The sequence below is a fragment of the Pelmatolapia mariae genome, linkage group LG8 (genome assembly GCF_036321145.2).
Source record: "Pelmatolapia mariae isolate MD_Pm_ZW linkage group LG8, Pm_UMD_F_2, whole genome shotgun sequence".
NCBI classification, from domain to species: domain Eukaryota; kingdom Metazoa; phylum Chordata; class Actinopteri; order Cichliformes; family Cichlidae; genus Pelmatolapia; species Pelmatolapia mariae.
Genome location: NC_086234.1, coordinates 26,807,804 through 26,822,534, shown reverse-complemented (window position 1 = coordinate 26,822,534; position 14,731 = coordinate 26,807,804). Strand labels below are relative to the sequence as shown.

Below are 14,731 nucleotides of genomic sequence, written 5' to 3'. Positions count from 1 at the left end.
AATTCAGGGTCTCAGGGTCTATCTCAGCTAGCATAGGGCAAGAGGTGGGGTGGCCCCATTCATATGGGAGTTACAACGCATATGAGAGGTGGACTCATTTATATAGTACCAGCTGTGATCTGTGCTTCCCAAATAAATTATACCTGGGTTCAGGGCTAGGGCCTCTGCTGGGCTTGTTCTAGCATATCTTACAGAAATGCGATAATAATGTTATTTACCTAACCTGGTTTTAATGATGTGGCTCATTGGTGTTGCTGTGCAGTATTTAAATAAAAAAAATATTCTGACAAACAGTGTTTTTATTTAAACATAAATTAGATTGAGTGTTGTTATATAGTCCCTTGCTAATTACTTAGGGGCTAATAGTCTGATTGTATAGTTACCTCACTAGTACCAGCAGAGGGAGGCAAAGAGCTACTTTCTCTGAGTGACTGAAGCATGAAGAAGAGGCTTGTTTGACGTTTCAGCTGTTGTTTGTTCTTTCAGACCATGGAGCCAGTGGATCAGCTACTGCAATGTGTGGACCCAAACAAAGACAGAGAAACGTGGGTACGGGAGAATAAAACTGGAGAAATTCGCCCAGTGGACATCGAGATCTGATATCGGCGCTGTCTGATGAACTCACACCCAGATACAGCAAGCTCGAGGCTCCGTGCCGGAGGAGAGGAAGTCTGTGCTGGGATCATCCCCCTCCCACGCATACACACACTGATCTGTATGTGATTCCTAACAGACTGAGGGACGGTCAGTTTGTGCTGAGCTATTCTTTACATCCTGACAGCCCCCCTGCTGACAATGATATCAGTGTCTGAGGTAGTTTTTTGAGGGATGACGAGACCTGTCATAGTCTTGTGTTATACAAGCTGTTGCTCGGCACAGTGAATGGGAACTTTGTGTATATTCTTTAGTAAAGGATGCTTAGGTGAGGCAAATGTTTAAGAAGCACCAACATGTTGTAAGTGTTGAATAGCTTTATGTTAGGCAGAAGTGTAATGCTAATACTCCAGAAATGCAATGATTTAACAGATGCTGCTAAGCAAACTGCATTCAGAAAAAAAGAGTTGCTCTGTTACTTTGTAGCAGAATGAAGTACTTTAATGTCTCCAGTGTGCACATGGTGACTTTGCTAGACTCCACCCTTTAGTTACTGTTGCTAGATCTAATTTTAATTAAAAACAAAATGCAGCTTATTATGGCAGTGGTGTTTGAAGGTAAAGTTTTTTTCTAATAGTGGGTCTTCGGTTCAATCTATGGTAAAAAAAAAAAAAAAAAAAGCAGGCTTCTCTTTTGTAACACAGCTGTCGCAAGTGTTCAGTTGATCCACATCTGCAGACTCTCACATTCTGTGGAAAATCAATGCGTGCCTCCCACCTAAACCCACCAGAAACTGATGGCTTCTTTTCATACAATGACTTTATTTAATGAGGACAAGATAAATTTTACTTCACACCAAGTGCTGTTCCTCAAAGTTTGGCTCTTCTGTTATTGTACACACACCCCGAGCCAAACAATTTAAGCAGGGAATATGAATCCCATTAAAGATTCAGACACAGTTAATAAATGGTGAGAAATCAGATGCTTTATGGGACTGCCACCAACAAGCTGCATTTCCTAAACTATGACTGACAGTAACTGATCATCACACTTAGGAGTTGGGCAATAGCCAACGGTGAATTCCTGAGGACTAAAATCCCAAATCTGGCAAGACTTCACAAATCTAATTTTCTCCTTTTTTAAATTTCTAATAAGAATTTTAAATCAGCCAGTTGCACTTTACATTCAGATGATTTTTAATCAAATTTTACTGTAAATTGCTGTTCATATACAAAGATATCTAAACACAAGTTGCTACAGACTTGTTTTTGGTTATGTTCATGAAGCATAACTGTGACATATATGTGTAAATATGTTTTAAGGTGATTTGCTCTGAAAGGGGATCGTAGTGGAAAGAATGTAAAATAGATTAAATAGTAGATTTTTACAGAAAACATACGGTAGATATTTGGTACTGATAATATATTAAACATACAAGTGCTTTATACACAAGAAAACATCTCTCTAACAGTATGATAGAGTTTTGGAATATGAATCATTTGCTTCAGTTGGATTTGGTGACCGTACTGCAGAAGCTAAATGCCATACCAAATGTTCTTGTCCAGTATTACTGCTTAGTACTGCTTGACTGCTAAAAGGAGACAAATGAGATGTTTTTGTATATTAACAGCTAAAAGTTGTCATTTTTCATTAATAAAATGGAAATACGTATTTCATGTCTCAAAACGTTGCTTTGTGGTTTGTTTGTTTCCAAAAAATGAAAAAAAAAAGGCAAGAAAACAGAGTTAATGGTAAAAAAGGTCTTTTATTTCCTTAAAAAACATATTTTTACATTCAACAGCATATTTGGTCAGGTCTTGTTACAGGTTTAGTCAGTGAAAAGTTCAGACAGATGCATTTGAAATATGAAAATACACTGACATTAATGGCCTTGTCACAGGGCGGCCCTTAGCGGCTGGAAACACAGTGAGATGGACGAAGCCAAGTGTAGTGGAACAAAGTATTTATTTACGACACATCTCTCCTCACAACAATTAAATTATCGCGCTTCTTTACAGCACAAAATTCCCCCTTATAATGACAACCGGCAGCCTTAAATATGTTCAGCTGTCACCGACTTAACCATTATTCCACTCTTAGGTAAATTCTTGAATCCCAACCTTCCACCACAATATACAATATATCAATTAGAATAAATAAATACATAAATACATTTCACATTTTCATATTAATAAATAGTTCACACTTTAATTTTACACCAAACCCAATATTATAAAAACCCCGAAACCCACGCACAAAAAGATTCACCACACTCTCCCTACCAATGGTCTCTCCCGGAACCTTTAAATGGTGTCTGGACCCCCGGGGAAACATTTGTCCAAACACCTTGAAGAGGACACAGGCAAGAAAGGTGAGTAATCATTATCTTACAAACACTTATTTGCACCACTTTTATTCCTAGATTTCACACACACATTTGCATTAGTTTTCCTTACTGGTAAACCTTAATCACAATCTCAATCACCATTCTTCTTTCCTGACAGACAACCACCACATTCCTTGATGAGGAGTAGCTGTGCAGGATCTGAAACAAGGCTACCAACTGATTTTAAAATCTGAATAAAGAGTCAATAAATATTTAAACTTCTTGTGTGCAAATCCATGCTTAAAGTGCAATGCTAAATAAAGTGCTTGATAAGGTGCTTTTAATAAAGTGTAAGGTGTGCCCTAAAGTGCTATACAGATAATATAATACAAATAAATGTAGTAAGGGAGTCCTCTTCCTTACAGGCCTAAACTACTCCATGTGCTGACAGCACCCCAGCAACACTTTATGATAGTGACTGAAGTCATTTATCAGGAAAAACAGTATTTTGTATTTAAGTCACCACTTACGTACGGACTCAAAAATTCCCTATAGCCTCTCGTATGTATGATTTAATAAATACTGCAGCCAGTTTGAACCTTATTTATCTTAAAGGCTCTCACAGATTTGCTTAAATGAAGGAAATCTTGACTACAAACAGTAGTTTCCTGATTCCTGATGATCACACTTACATGTTTCAGATCATCAAACAAATAGTAGAATTGGAAAAAGAGAGACTGAATAAATACAAAATGCAGATTTTAAATGATGACCTTGTTTACTGAGAGGAACAAAGTTATCCCGACCTTCCTGGAAATGTATGAAACACACTATATTTTATAGTCATATTTTATTAGAACTACATTAAGATTTATGCATAAAACCCATCCTCAACATACATTGGCCTGTAAAGTGCACTCTGTGCAGGACTTTGTAGATTTTAAAGGTTTTTCAATGTATCTGAGACCAGACCTCTTTGGTTAAAGCTGATAAATCCGCCTCCTATTTCACAATAGGAAGGGATTTTATTAATTCGTCGATTCATTTCATTCATTTGGGGGTTTTGAGAACTCCAGTCTAGGAAGTTTATGATATTATTGTTTTGTAGGATGTCAGGGTTGTTCCAGATGTGTGTATGTTTGCATGGGATTAGTGAAGACTCGCACCATGCTGTCAGAGATGAGCTGATATTAATGCTTTAAAGCATACGTGTTGTTTGATGTTTGAGCTAGTGAAGGAAATGTCTATATTTTTACATAGTTTTTTTTTCTAGAATTATTATTTTTTCTTATCTTTTTTATTGAAAATATTTTATGAATATATAATATTTCCAGTCTGAATAAAAGTCCCTGGAGGTTTTTATTCTTTCAGGCTCAAATATTGTGCTCCCATCACATATAGTTGTGGGGCTTTTTTATTATTTATTTTCAGCTGGTTAGCTAAAATCGATCTGATTTGTTCCTGTGTTCACAATTTACCAACATTTTTGAGGTGACACAGAGGGTTTCTCCTCCTCAGAGGCCACGGCTGCTTCTTCAAGCTCTGGTTCTACCTCTGGGGATTCTTCTAGTTTTGGGATTTGTGGTTCCACAGACAGCATGGACTTTTCCTGCTGTAAAATAAGCCATGAGCTAAGACATGCGGAGCTGCACCATCTGAGCAGCCATGTGGGACATTAGCTGGATGGTGCAGTCATCTGGGCGACCAGCCAGCATGGATCGCATCTGTGACATGTTAATGTTATCAAAAAAGCCATCTATGAGGGGGACCCACAGTGGCTGCGTTAATATTGTCCGAATACATTTTAATGGTTTTAGCTGCAGCAGAGTGAACGACTGTGTCTGTTCTTGTGCTTTCTCCAAACTTGAGGTGACACAGAAGGTTTCTGTTCCTCGGCGGTCACAGCTTCTTCAGACTGTGATGTTTTCTCTTTTCGGGGATTTCTTGTTCCACAGACTGGCCCCTGAGCTTAAAACTTATATCCTTTTGTTTTTTGTAAAGACCTCATTCCAATCCATTTTATTAAATGAAGTTAATTCTATTAATGTTGTGCTCAATGTTTTGGCTGCTGAAACAGGAAGGTGTATCTCATGTATTCTGTTGACTGTTTGTTCCACTTATGCACACCTCTGTATGTTTTCTTGTAAACGTACGACTTTGTATGGATGAAATCTCACTAATAAATATCACAACAGGATGTTCTCTGCATTTTCTACCTAAAACAGTTTGGATTGAATGACAACTACTCAACACCAGAGATGGGCAGTAACGCGTTACTTGTAACGCGGTACTGTAATCCAATTACTTTTTTCAAGAAACGAGTAAAGTAAGGGATTACTATTGCAAAAACGGTAATTAGATTACCGTTACTTTCCCGTAAGCACGCTGTGTTACTGCGTTACTAAAACCGTGATTTTTTTTGCGAGAATGTCTCATGACAGTGACGTCAGCGAGTGCGACGTTCGAGACAACAGCTGTGTGCAGATCAACAATGGATAATATATCGAATGCAGGAGAGAGTATGAGCGTGCAGCGTTTAAAGCGTGGAAGTACTGACCTTACTTTGAGTTTGATTCCATAAAAAGTGACAAAAACATTAGTGTCCGTTGTGCGTGGGAAGAAAACTTCTTTTTACAGCGAAAAAACCCTCAACTTCCAAGCAAGCACCGAGTGCGCTACCACGTAATGGGAAATTCACAGAGAAACTCGCGGATTCTTCCACTGACCGCTGCGGCACACCTGCACCAGGGCAAACCTCCGCCTACCCCACTCCTGCTTTACAGGTGAAAATAGAGCAACAGGACCGCTAGTCTTTGATTTTATTTATTTTCTGCTGTTTCACTTGCATCTATTTGAAAGAGTTAGTGTAAACACAAAAAAGTATTTCATTTTATGTGCTAGAATGTGCAGAAATAGGTTTAAATGTTAAACAAATTTCTTCCAGTCAGAGAATGTTGCATATAATTAAATTTTTGCTTGATGCATAAAGTTAAAAGATTAAAACTAATAAAACAAGTTTTAAAAAGAGACGTTTCCATTTGATTACATTTTGTATGATGGATTATACAGAAAAAGTAGAATTGGGCTGAAAGAGCTATCACTTTATCACCTATTCAGGTTGTAAATCAGTAAGTAATTACTTTTGAAAATAAGTAATCAGTAAAGTAACGGGATTACTTTTTGGGGGAAGTAATCAGTAATTAGTTACTGATTACTTTTTTCAAGTAACTTGACCAACACTGCTCAACACACATTCAGTCTAAGCTGAATATACACACACACACATTTGTCCAACAGACAGTGAAAACAAGCAGAAAACAGAGTGTGATTTTTCTTTTACAATTTTATTAGATTTTCTGATATTTGTTCATTAACCTCCTAAGACCCGAACTCTTCTCTCTCCTGCATTTTTAATTTCTCTTTGATATTTGGGCACATTGGGGCCCAATGAATGTAAAAACAAAGAATTACCAGATTTTTTTTTTACCCTATTTTTGCTTTTATGAAAAATCAGAGCCACATATGAGGATATTCGTTTAAAATTTTGATAGGACAGTAGCAGTATAATGTCCTCGTAAGTGGATATCAGGCCCTTGTAGAGCAAAATTGAGTATTTTGGTCTAAATAACCCAAAATGTGATGTCCACATATGTGGACGCCAGGTCCTAGGAGGTTAATTTAGAGTGTTCTAGTCAGTAATTTACTGACTAGAAACAAGACCCCAATAATCGGACAATTCCCTCTGAGCAAGCACTTGGCGACAGTGGGGAAGGAAAAACTCCCTTTTAACAGGTAGAAACTTCCGGCAGAACCCGGCTCAGGGAGGGACGGTCATCTGCCGCAACCGGTCCAGGGGTGTTTAAAATGACTCGACTGGATGTTAAATAAATTGGCTTGTTTGAATTGTTTGTTGTTAGCCAATTTAAAGAGTCACTTTGATGCCAGCTAGTCAATGTCAAATGTTCTCTTGTTTTTACAGGGGAGACAGCCGTGACTGTCTGCGGGTGATGCCTAAACTCCGGCCCAGAAATGAGAAGACCCTTCTGATGCGACCTGCTGGCGCCGCTGCCGACATCAGATGTTCTTTAAAGGTTTCGATGATTCTTTGCTCACCTACTTCCTGGTCGAGACTAAAGAGAATCGTGACACACTCTGGGTCCTTACACTCTTTAAGGAGAGATTTGTAAATGACCTTGTGTAACGTTCTGAAAGACTTCGAGGAGGGTTGGAAATCGATATGTTGGACATCAGCCCAGATTTTCTTGAACAAACGTCTCTTAATTTCATAAATTGTGTCATCTGTATATGGAACGCGTGCCTTTTTGAAAGCACGCACGACAAGTTCTTCCACACAGACTTCAACTGAAAGCTGCTTCTGAGCTTTGATTTCAGAAGACTCTAGCTCAAGTTTCTGTGTGGATGCTACAAAGTGTTTCTTAAAGATGGAGATGAAAAGTTTGTCCACTGTTGGCTCTCCTAACTTCAACAGAGTTAAGATGTATTGTGGTTTGGAGACCGTTTCCTTACAAAAGTCTTTGAAAATGACCTTTGCAAGATCTTGTAGGGCCTTTGGTGATAAAGTCAAATCTGCTGTTTTTATTTCAGAGCAGATTTGATCTAAAAGGCACTGGTGGAGGGAGTCTGATGGGCAGGCTTTGGATTTTTTTGCAGCCTGGGAAAGCACAGCCTGAAGGACCGTGCTTACGAGCCTTTTTCCCTCTGCTTCACCTCGAGGTGACACAGAGGGTTTCTGCTCCTCAGATGCCACGGCTGCTTTTTCAGGCTCTGGTTCTTCCTCTGAGGCTTCTGTGTTTGCCATTTGTGAGAGTTCCACAGACAGCGAGGACTCCAGATCTTTCTCTGGTTGTTCTGTCTGTGGGACTTTCTGATTTTCCTGCTGGCTGTCTGACTGGCTGCACGTGCAGTGTGCAAATCTCCCTAACAACACCTGGATAAGTTCTTTTATGAAGCCTTCTCTGGCTCCGTGATCTGACTCCGAGGTGAGAGCCGAAGCAATCGAGCCGATGCGCCCCTCCAGTTCTCTGAAGAGGCTGTGGATGCATCGCTCTTGTGGGATACAGTTTGTTAGCAGTACTGCCCTGGCAGAGTCCATGCAGAGCTGCACCATCTGAGCAGCCATGTGAGACATTAGCTGGACAGTGCAGTCATCTGGGCAACCAACCAGCATGGATCGCACTTGCGACATGTTCATTTTATCAAAAAAGCCATCTATGAGGGGACCCACAGTGGCTGTGTTAATGTCATCTGAATACATTTTAGTGTTAGTGTTTTCTCTTACCTCGTGTGTCTGGTTCCGGTGCATGGACTCAACTAAATGACAGTACCTGGTAGCAGCACCCCTATTTAAGGGTTTTAGAGGTCTTTGTAATGATGCGTTTCCTGTGACGTCACAGTCGCTTTGAAGTCTCTCCTTTGAAGTGTGCCTATAAGCCCCGCCCACCTCTAAAAAGAATGCCTAGCAACAGCTTCACACAAACACACCGGCGCTGGCCGCATGGATGTGAAACGCGGGGAGAGATCACGTGCAGCCTGCACGTCCACTGCTGTCACCGACACGGAATACTTTTAAAAGCCTTCCGTTAAAGTTTGTGCTGTCACCAGGCTGTCCGTGATGGCGGGTAAGCGACGGGAACGTAAATGTGCGTGTAGCTTCACTCGGCTAGCAGAGTGGTCACGTTAAAGCGAGCTATACGTGAAAGTTTTCAGCCTTGTGGATTTTTTTTAAATACTTCGTCATTTCTGTCATTCAGCACAGCTGTTCAGCTCTTTGAAATGCAGATGAAAATAACGTGTTTTTCCCACGGTGGAGCTCACTTTTTTTTAACCACAGCACCGGAAATTACTTCAGGTTCCCACATGTACCACTGTGCATATATATGTATTAAAACAAAACAAAAAATGGACTCTCATGATATTTTATATCTGGATCTGGATCATGTCAAGTGCCTAAATGCACTGAGCTGCTGCCACGTGATTGGCCGATTAGACAGTTAAGTTAACATGCAGTCGAACAGATATACCTAATAAAGTGGCCGGTTACTCCTATTCCTGTATCCTGGTTTTGGATTCAGTTTTGCAGCAGCAGCCTTGGAGCTGGAAGTTATCCATGTTTCATTGTTTCTTCAAATTTAAGTATAAAACAAAAGCCAACCTGATGGGGTTTTGTTGTGGTTGTGTAGAATAACCTTTGCATATTTAACAAAATCATGCAGAATTTAAATGTAACAATATAAATATTTTCCAAGTCCAGTTATTTGGACACAAGAGGAATCATAGCTGCACAGCTGCTCAAATGTCACCTTGTATGTACTTGAAGAAGTTTGTAAAGCCGTGAAAACAAGTGCAGAGTGCAGGCTTTTGTTATCTGCCCTGTTGGAGCCCATTTTAATATACTTGACCACAATTTTGAGTTATTGTTTGTTTTATTTATGGGGATATAGTACATGTGTGTTATTCATTTCATTGTTCAGTAAAATTTTTTTAAATGTTTAGTCAGAGGTTTATGTTGGAGATTATGTATCGGAATTTCAGGAGCAGGACCACGCCTCCAAACATGCTTCTTCCAGCTGTCATCTATATAGGTTCCCCTAGTTCTGCAAGATGATCATTCTCATTTACGTGCCCACCCTCCCTCCTTCTTCTCCATTCTTCAACTTCTTCACTTCTGTTTAGTACATGGGGATCTGCCAGGCCTGGGAGCCATTGCCAGTCCCCTTCGAGGCCTTCCCCAAACCGCAACTCAATTCACGTCAAAGCATTCACCTTTACCTACTAAAACGCTGTCAAACTTAAATGAGGACATGGGCCTAGCTAGTGAAATTTGTTTCTGGTTTGTAAAAGAATAAACAGTTTTAAATTGCTCTATACAGCTTTATTAGTGAATTCAACTTAAGATCAATCAGTTTATCTTGCAGCAGAGGTCAGATGTGATGGAGTTGTATTGGAGACAGTTGTCGAGACCAGAAATGTTGAGACTCTCAAAGCCCTGTACGTATTTCCTGACATATTCTCTTATCTGCAGGTATCTAAAAAAGGCTCTCCCTTGAGCTTCAAAGTTTCTGTGCTGCTGCAACATGTTTTGCATTTAGATGGTACTGTAAGGTTGAAGTGCTTCGGTGGTGATAGAGTTTTGGAATATGAATCATTTGCTTCAGTTGGATTTGGTGACCGTACTGCAGAAGGTAAATGCCATACAAAATGTTCTTGTCCAGTATTACTGCTTAGTACTGCTTGACTGCTAAAAGGAGACAAATGAGATGTTTTTGTACATTAACAGCTAAAAGTTGTAATTTTTCATTAATAAAATGGAAATGCGTTTTTCATGTCTCAAAACGTTGCTTTGTGGTTTGTTTGTTTCCAAAAAATGAAGAAAAAAAAAAGCAAGAAAACAGAGTTAATGGGAAAAAAGGTCTTTTATTTCCTTAAAAGACATTTTCATATTCAACAGCATATTTGGTCAGGTCTTGTTACAGGTTTAGGCAGTGAAAAGTTCAGACAGATGCATTTGAAATATGAAAATACACTGACATTAATGGCCTAAACTACTCCATGTGCTGACAGCACCCCAGCAACACTTTATGATAGTGACTGAAGTCATTTATCAGGAAAAACAGTATTTTGTATTTAAGTCACCACTTACGTACGGACTCAAAAATTCCCTATAGCCTCTCGTATGTATGATTTAATAAATACTGCAGCCAGTTTGAACCTTATTTATCTTAAAGGCTCTCACAGATTTGCTTAAATGAAGGAAATCTTGACTACAAACAGTAGTTTCCTGATTCCTGATGATCACACTTACATGTTTCAGATCATCAAACAAATAGTAGAATTGGAAAAAGAGAGACTGAATAAATACAAAATGCAGATTTTAAATGATGACCTTGTTTACTGAGAGGAACAAAGTTATCCCGACCTTCCTGGAAATGTATGAAACACACTATATTTTATAGTCATATTTTATTAGAACTACATTAGGATTTATGCATAAAACCCATCCTCAACATACATTGGCCTGTAAAGTGCACTCTGTGCAGGACTTTGTAGATTTTAAAGGTTTTTCAATGTATCTGAGACCAGACCTCTTTGGTTAAAGCTGATAAATCCGCCTCCCATTTCACAATAGGAAGGGATTTTATTAATTCATCGATTCATTTCATTCATTTGGGGGTTTTGAGAACTCCAGTCTAGGAAGTTTATGATATTGTTTTGTAGGATGTCAGGGTTGTTCCAGATGTGTGTATGTTTGCATGGGATTAGTGAAGACTCGCACCATGCTGTCAGAGATGAGCTGATATTAATGCTTTAAAGCATACGTGTTGTTTGATGTTTGAGCTAGTGAAGGAAATGTCTATATTTTTACATAGTTTTTTTTTCTAGAATTATTATTTTTTCTTATCTTTTTTATTGAAAATATTTTATGAATATATAATATTTCCAGTCTGAATAAAAGTCCCTGGAGGTTTTTATTCTTTCAGGCTCAAATATTGTGCTCCCATCACATATAGTTGTGGGGCTTTTTTATTATTTATTTTCAGCTGGTTAGCTAAAATCGGTCTGATTTGTTCCTGTGTTCACAATTTACCAAAATTTTTGAGGTGACACAGAGGGTTTCTGCTCCTCAGAGGCTACGACTGCTTCTTCAAGCTCTGGTTCTACCTCTGGGGCTTCTTCTAGTTTTGGGATTTGTGGTTCCACAGACAGCATGGACTTTTCCTGCTGTAAAATAAGCCATGAGCTAAGACATGCAGAGCTGCACCATCTGAGCAGCCATGTGGGACATTAGCTGGATGGTGCAGTCATCTGGGCGACCAGCCAGCATGGATCGCACCTGTGACATGTTAATGTTATCAAAAAAGCCATCTATGAGGGGGACCCACAGTGGCTGCGTTAATATTGTCCAAATACATTTTAATGGTTTTAGCTGCAGCAGAGTGAACAACTGTGTCTGTTCTTGTGCTTTCTCCAAACTTGAGGTGACACAGAAGGTTTCTGTTCCTCGGCGGTCACAGCTTCTTCAGACTGTGATGTTTTCGTTTTTTGGGGATTTCTTGTTCCACAGACTGGCCCCTGAGCTTAAAACTTATATCCTTTTGTTTTTTGTAAAGACCTCATTCCAATCCATTTTATTATTCTCATGTATTCTGTTGACTGTTTGTTCCACTTATGCACACCTCTGTATGTATGTTTTCTTGTAAATGTACGACTTTGTATGGATGAAATCTCACTAATAAATATCACAACAGTATGTTCTCTGCATTTTCTACCTAAAACAGTTTGGATTGAATGAAAACTACTCAACACACATTCATACTAAGCTGAATACACACACACACACACACCGAAACACATTTGTCCAACACAGTGAAAACAAGCAGATATCAGAGTGTGATTTTTCTTTTACAATTTTATTAGATTTTCTGATATTTGTTCATTAATTTAGAGTGTTCTAGTCAGTAATTTACTGACTAGAAACAAGACCCCAATAATCGGACAATTCCCTCTGAGCAAGCACTTGGCGACAGTGGGGACGAAAAACTCCCTTTTAACAGGTAGAAACTTCCGGCAGAACCCGGCTCAGGGAGGGACGGTCATCTGCCGCAACCGGTCCAGGGGTGTTTAAAATGACTCGACTGGATGTTAAATAAATTGGCTTGTTTGAATTGTTTGTTGTTAGCCAATTTAAGAGTCACTTTGATGCCAGCTAGTCAATGTCAAATGTTCTCTTGTTTTTACAGGGGAGACAGCCGCGACTAGTGATGTGATGTTCTATATCGAGGCTTCAAAGCTTGTGTCGAGTAACGGAGGGGGCGTTTCCGCGATGTGCGTAACGAGGCTTGCTTCATTTATGGGAGGAGCTGAAAAGGATGACGTCCGAAGCCTCGCTGCCCGGCTGTACCACGTGACTGGTTCAGGAAGTGGTTCGAACTTTGCCGCGAGCTATGACAGCGATATAAACCCCTCAGACTTCATTCAAAATGTGGGTGTTTGATGGAGAGTTGCGGTTAGTGAGAGTTTGGAGGTTTAGGAGAGTGAGGAGAGAAAGTCAGGAGAGAATGGAGCCAGCTAAGAAGAGGAGGATGTCCTCCCCTGTGTGGGAACATTTTGATCTTATTCCTCCCAACAAGGTATGTAAATTTCTACAGAAGATGTATTTTCATAATACTGATGGTGCAATACAATTTATGTTAAGCTGTCTTTACTTTTGTACAAGGTGAAGTGTTTGCTATGTGCCAGGGAGCTGGGATATAAGAACAACACCTCATCCATGCTTAGGCACTACAGAGTTTTGCATGAGAATAAGGGGAACACCGATTGTGGAGCAAGACCAGGTGAGCCATCAAATGCCATGATAATATAGCATGCCGTAATGTTACAAAATGATATAACAATATTATACAACTGTAATAAGTTACGTGTGTGATATTTATATTTGTGCTTTGTTTTTATTGTCTTTCCTCAGGAGAACAATCTCAAATAGATGAAGACCTGGTTAGCATGGTGATTGAGGACTCCCAGCCAGTGTTGCCAACTTAGCGACTTTGTCGCTATATTTAGCGAGTTTTCAGACCCCCTAGCGACTTTTTTTTCGAAAAAAAGTCGCTAAAAAAAGACGTGAAAGCGCGTATCGCTTTTACTCTCAACAAGCAGCGGGTGCTGTAACGCAGTCAGTTCTTCTTTTACTCTTTTACTCTTATGCTGTTTTGTGGATCACAAGGTTTAAAACTACTTATAAACACACACACACACAAAGTAACTCCACCAGAGTGCCTATTTCGGGTCACTTTTGCCAGTCCAAGCCCGGGTAAAGGAGCAGGGTTGGAATTGTGACATTAAAAAAAACAATAATTGCTAAAAGAAATTTAATTTGTAGTTCTAAATAAACTCTAAATGCATTTAGGACGTTTTTTACTCACTTTATGTCTCTTCCACGATGTTATTTCTCTCTCCAACAACATAGGTTACAATTATATTAGCATGACCAATTATGCAAATTAGGTGATGACGTCATTTAGCGACTTCTAGCGACTTTTAGGACAGCCAATAGCAATTTTCCTTACTGAGGAGTTGGCAACACTGCTCCCAGCCATTTAGCATTGTGGAGGACAAAGGATTTAAAAGATTTGTTAAATCATTAAATCCTAGCTATGTTCTTCCCACTAAAAAGGTCATAAAAGCAGTGAAAATTTAGTTTTTACAGAATAAAATGTGAACAGGCAGTGTGTAGCTGTCCATACCTCAACGTTGCAAAAGCACAACCACTGTCCATAGCCCAACCACACCTCACCTCACAGTAAATGATCATTTCCATTTTAAGCATTTCCAAATAATCATTTTCCATACTGCCAGTATAAATATACACAGTATACTGCCATCACTACAATATACATGTTTTACACACTCCTTTTGTTGTTGACATTTACAGGCTGTGTGCAAAATGCCACACTCTTCAAATTCATGCCAACTAATATTTTTACGTCCAGTAGATGTCCTACTAGAGCAAATGAAGCTTCAAGATGCTTTGCGCTGGGGTGAACCAATTGGATGAAAAGCTTCAGTGCTTCATGAAGCTTCATCTGCCCATCACTAGCCACGACTGTCAGCGGGTGATGCCTAAATGCCGCCCCAGAAATGAGAAGAATCTTCTGATGCGACCTGCTGGCGCCGCTGGCAACATCAGATGTTCTTTAAAGGTTTCGATGATGTATTTCTCAACTGCTTGGTCTTTGCATTTTAAGAGTTTCCTGACATACTTGGGGTTGTTCAAGCACTTAAGTAGAGATTTGTAAA

At 39.4% G+C, this 14,731-nt stretch overlaps 1 protein-coding gene across 1 annotated transcript in view; it reads left to right on the top strand.

Moving 5' to 3' along the window:
- Positions 1–2,251, top strand: part of LOC134632861 (growth arrest-specific protein 7-like) — a 54,276-nt gene extending 52,025 nt beyond the window's left edge. The window contains exon 14 of the mRNA XM_063481702.1: positions 487–2,251. Within this exon, the coding sequence (XP_063337772.1) occupies positions 487–600 (114 nt within the window). The 3' untranslated portion in view covers positions 601–2,251. The remainder of the gene's footprint in view (positions 1–486) is intronic.
- The last annotated feature ends 12,480 nt before the right edge of the window (positions 2,252–14,731 follow it).